Source organism: Populus euphratica, unplaced genomic scaffold, assembly GCF_000495115.2.
Source record: "Populus euphratica unplaced genomic scaffold, PopEup_1.0 scaffold6601.1, whole genome shotgun sequence".
Taxonomy (NCBI): domain Eukaryota; kingdom Viridiplantae; phylum Streptophyta; class Magnoliopsida; order Malpighiales; family Salicaceae; genus Populus; species Populus euphratica.
In genome coordinates, this window is record NW_011505993.1 from 1 (window position 1) to 2,684 (window position 2,684).

At 31.3% G+C, this 2,684-nt stretch overlaps 1 protein-coding gene across 1 annotated transcript; it reads left to right on the top strand.

Annotated features, from left to right (window-relative positions):
* Positions 1-4: 4 nt before the first annotated feature.
* Positions 5-1,101, top strand: LOC105120290 (malate dehydrogenase, chloroplastic; the record flags this gene model as incomplete). Its single annotated transcript, XM_011018461.1, has 1 exon — positions 5-1,101. A coding segment is annotated over one exon (945 nt), but the record flags the coding sequence as incomplete, so codon positions are not given.
* Positions 1,102-2,684: the final 1,583 nt, after the last annotated feature.

Here is a 2,684-nt window from a genome sequence, read left to right on the forward strand (position 1 = left end):
AATTCTTGGAGCTGCTGGAGGGATAGGTCAGCCTTTAGCACTTCTAGTTAAGATGTCCCCATTGATTTCGGCCCTGCACATCTATGATATAGCAAATGTCAAGGGAGTTGCTGCTGATCTCAGTCACTGTAACACCCCTGCACAAGTCTTGGGTTTCACAGGATCTTCTGAATTACCCAATTCTTTGAAGGGTGTTGATGTTGTTGTCATTCCAGCTGGGGTTCCAAGGAAGCCTGGTATGACCCGCGATGACCTCTTCAGCATCAATGCCAACATAGTAAAGACGTTGGTTGAGGCTGTTGCTGATAACTGCCCTGATGCTTTTATACACATTATCAGCAATCCAGTCAACTCTACATTGCCAATTGCAGCTGAAGTTTTGAAGCAGAAAGGTGTGTATGATCCAAAGAAGCTCTTTGGTGTTACAACACTTGATGTTGTTAGGGCAAACACATTTGTTGCTCAGAAGAAGAATCTCAAGCTTATCGATGTGGATGTACCAGTAGTAGGGGGGCACGCTGGAAAAACCATTCTTCCCCTCCTATCAAAGACGAGACCCCCAGTTAGTTTCAATGATGAGGAAGTGCAAGAGCTAACTGTAAGGATCCAGAATGCTGGGACAGAAGTTGTGGAGGCAAAGGAAGGGGCAGGGTCTGCTACCCTGTCAATGGCATATGCTGCAGCCAGATTTGTTGAATCTTCTCTTCGCGCATTGGATGGTGATGCTGATGTCTATGAGTGCTCATTTGTGCAATCAGATCTTACTGAGCTTCCATTCTTCGCATCAAGGGTAAAACTTGGAAGGAAGGGGGTCGAAGCTATCATTTCATCTGACCTCCAAGGGCTGACTGAGTATGAACAGAAGGCACTGGAAGCTCTCAAGCCTGAACTGAAGGCCAGCATTGAGAAAGGCATTGCATTTGCTCAGAAGCAACCAGTGACTACATAGATTGAGTGAATTTCTGGAAGTCATAACCAGACAGAAATGTGGGTCTTATCTACGTTGGTCATTTTTTCTCCAGATCAATGCATCGGCAATTTCAGTTTGGCAGAATTTTCACCTATCTTATGTCTTGAGAAACTTCTTTTGAGGATATATTTAGTGTTGTACCTTCACAAATTGCAATTGCTATCATCAAGAAGAGCATGTATTTTTTTCCACTCGGAGATAAAATGGGGGGTGTATCCCAATTTTCGATTTCTTAGGAGTAATTTTTTGCAGGATTGCATGCATCTATTATCATATGGAGTCCAAGAAAGCATATCGATTTTTCTTTGTTTAGCGTAGACTTTTGCAACTATCTCTATTTACAGCGACTGAGCCATAATTTTTTAAATAAAATAGCAAATTATTAATAAATATTATATTATATAAATATATATTAAAAATCAATTTAAAATATATAAGTAAAATTAATTTTAAAATAAAAAAATTATATTATAATTCTTCTCTTAAGTTTTTATATTTTAAAATCATTTCATAATAACTTTATTACCAATTTTATTTAAGATATTTTTTAATATATACAACTAAACTGTCATTTATCTTATATTCTATTTTGCAATCTATTCTTAACAACATTAATTTATTTTCTTATAATAAAAAATAAATATTTAATTGATTAAATTAACAGATTCAAATATTTATTTTGAATATATTTATATCAAAAATCTTAAATTATAATAAATTCTAATATTTTTAATTTTAATTATAAAAAAATAAAACTACAATTAAACAATAAAACAAATAAAAAAGATAAAAGAAAATTTATCTAAAGTAAAAGGCAAAAAAAATAATTATTTAATTGTATTTAAAGTCTTGACCAAAAATTTGCATACGATAGAGAGACAGGGAATAACTCAAAAGAAAAAAATGACTCGATCAATTAGGGGAAGAAAAAAAAAAGGAAAAAAATCTAATGTAATGAGCTGGACATATATATTATATATAATATTAAAATATAAATCAACAATAATAACTTCCATGTATTAACCATTCAACAAACTATTATATTAATATTTTAATATAAAAAATATTAAAAAAATTGTCCCTATATAGCTACACTATTGTCTGTTTAGTAAGGCTGCATCTGCATCACCAATCTTTAAATTTGCTGATATAAGTTCAGGAGTATTGGATCAGAATTCTAGATACTTCACAGTAAGCCTAGAGGTGTTCATTTATTTGAGTTCATAGCAAAGCTTTCGTTGAGCATCTTGTTTACATATTCACATTCGTTTTGCATTCGTTTTGCTTGTCAATTAACATTCCATCAAATCTTGAAAAGTATAATTTAACAAATCAAATTCTGAGTTTATTCTCTAAATATCATTACACTCTTTAAATTTGCTGATATGAGTTCAGGAGTATTAGATTAGAATCCTAGAAACCTTCTTAGTAAGCCTAGAGGTGTCCATTTATTTGAGTTCATAGCAAAGCTTTCGTTGAGCATTTTGTTTACATATTCACATTAGTTTTGCTTGTCAATTAACACTTTATAAAATCTTAAAAAATATAAATTAATTAGTCAAATTTTAAATTTATTTGTCAAATATTATCAATTTAAATACCATAAATTTTATAATTATTAGAATCTTATATAATTATTAATTTTAAAATCTTGAAGAATTAGTTGATAATATATATATATATATATATAAGTTGATCCGGATATTCATAATTA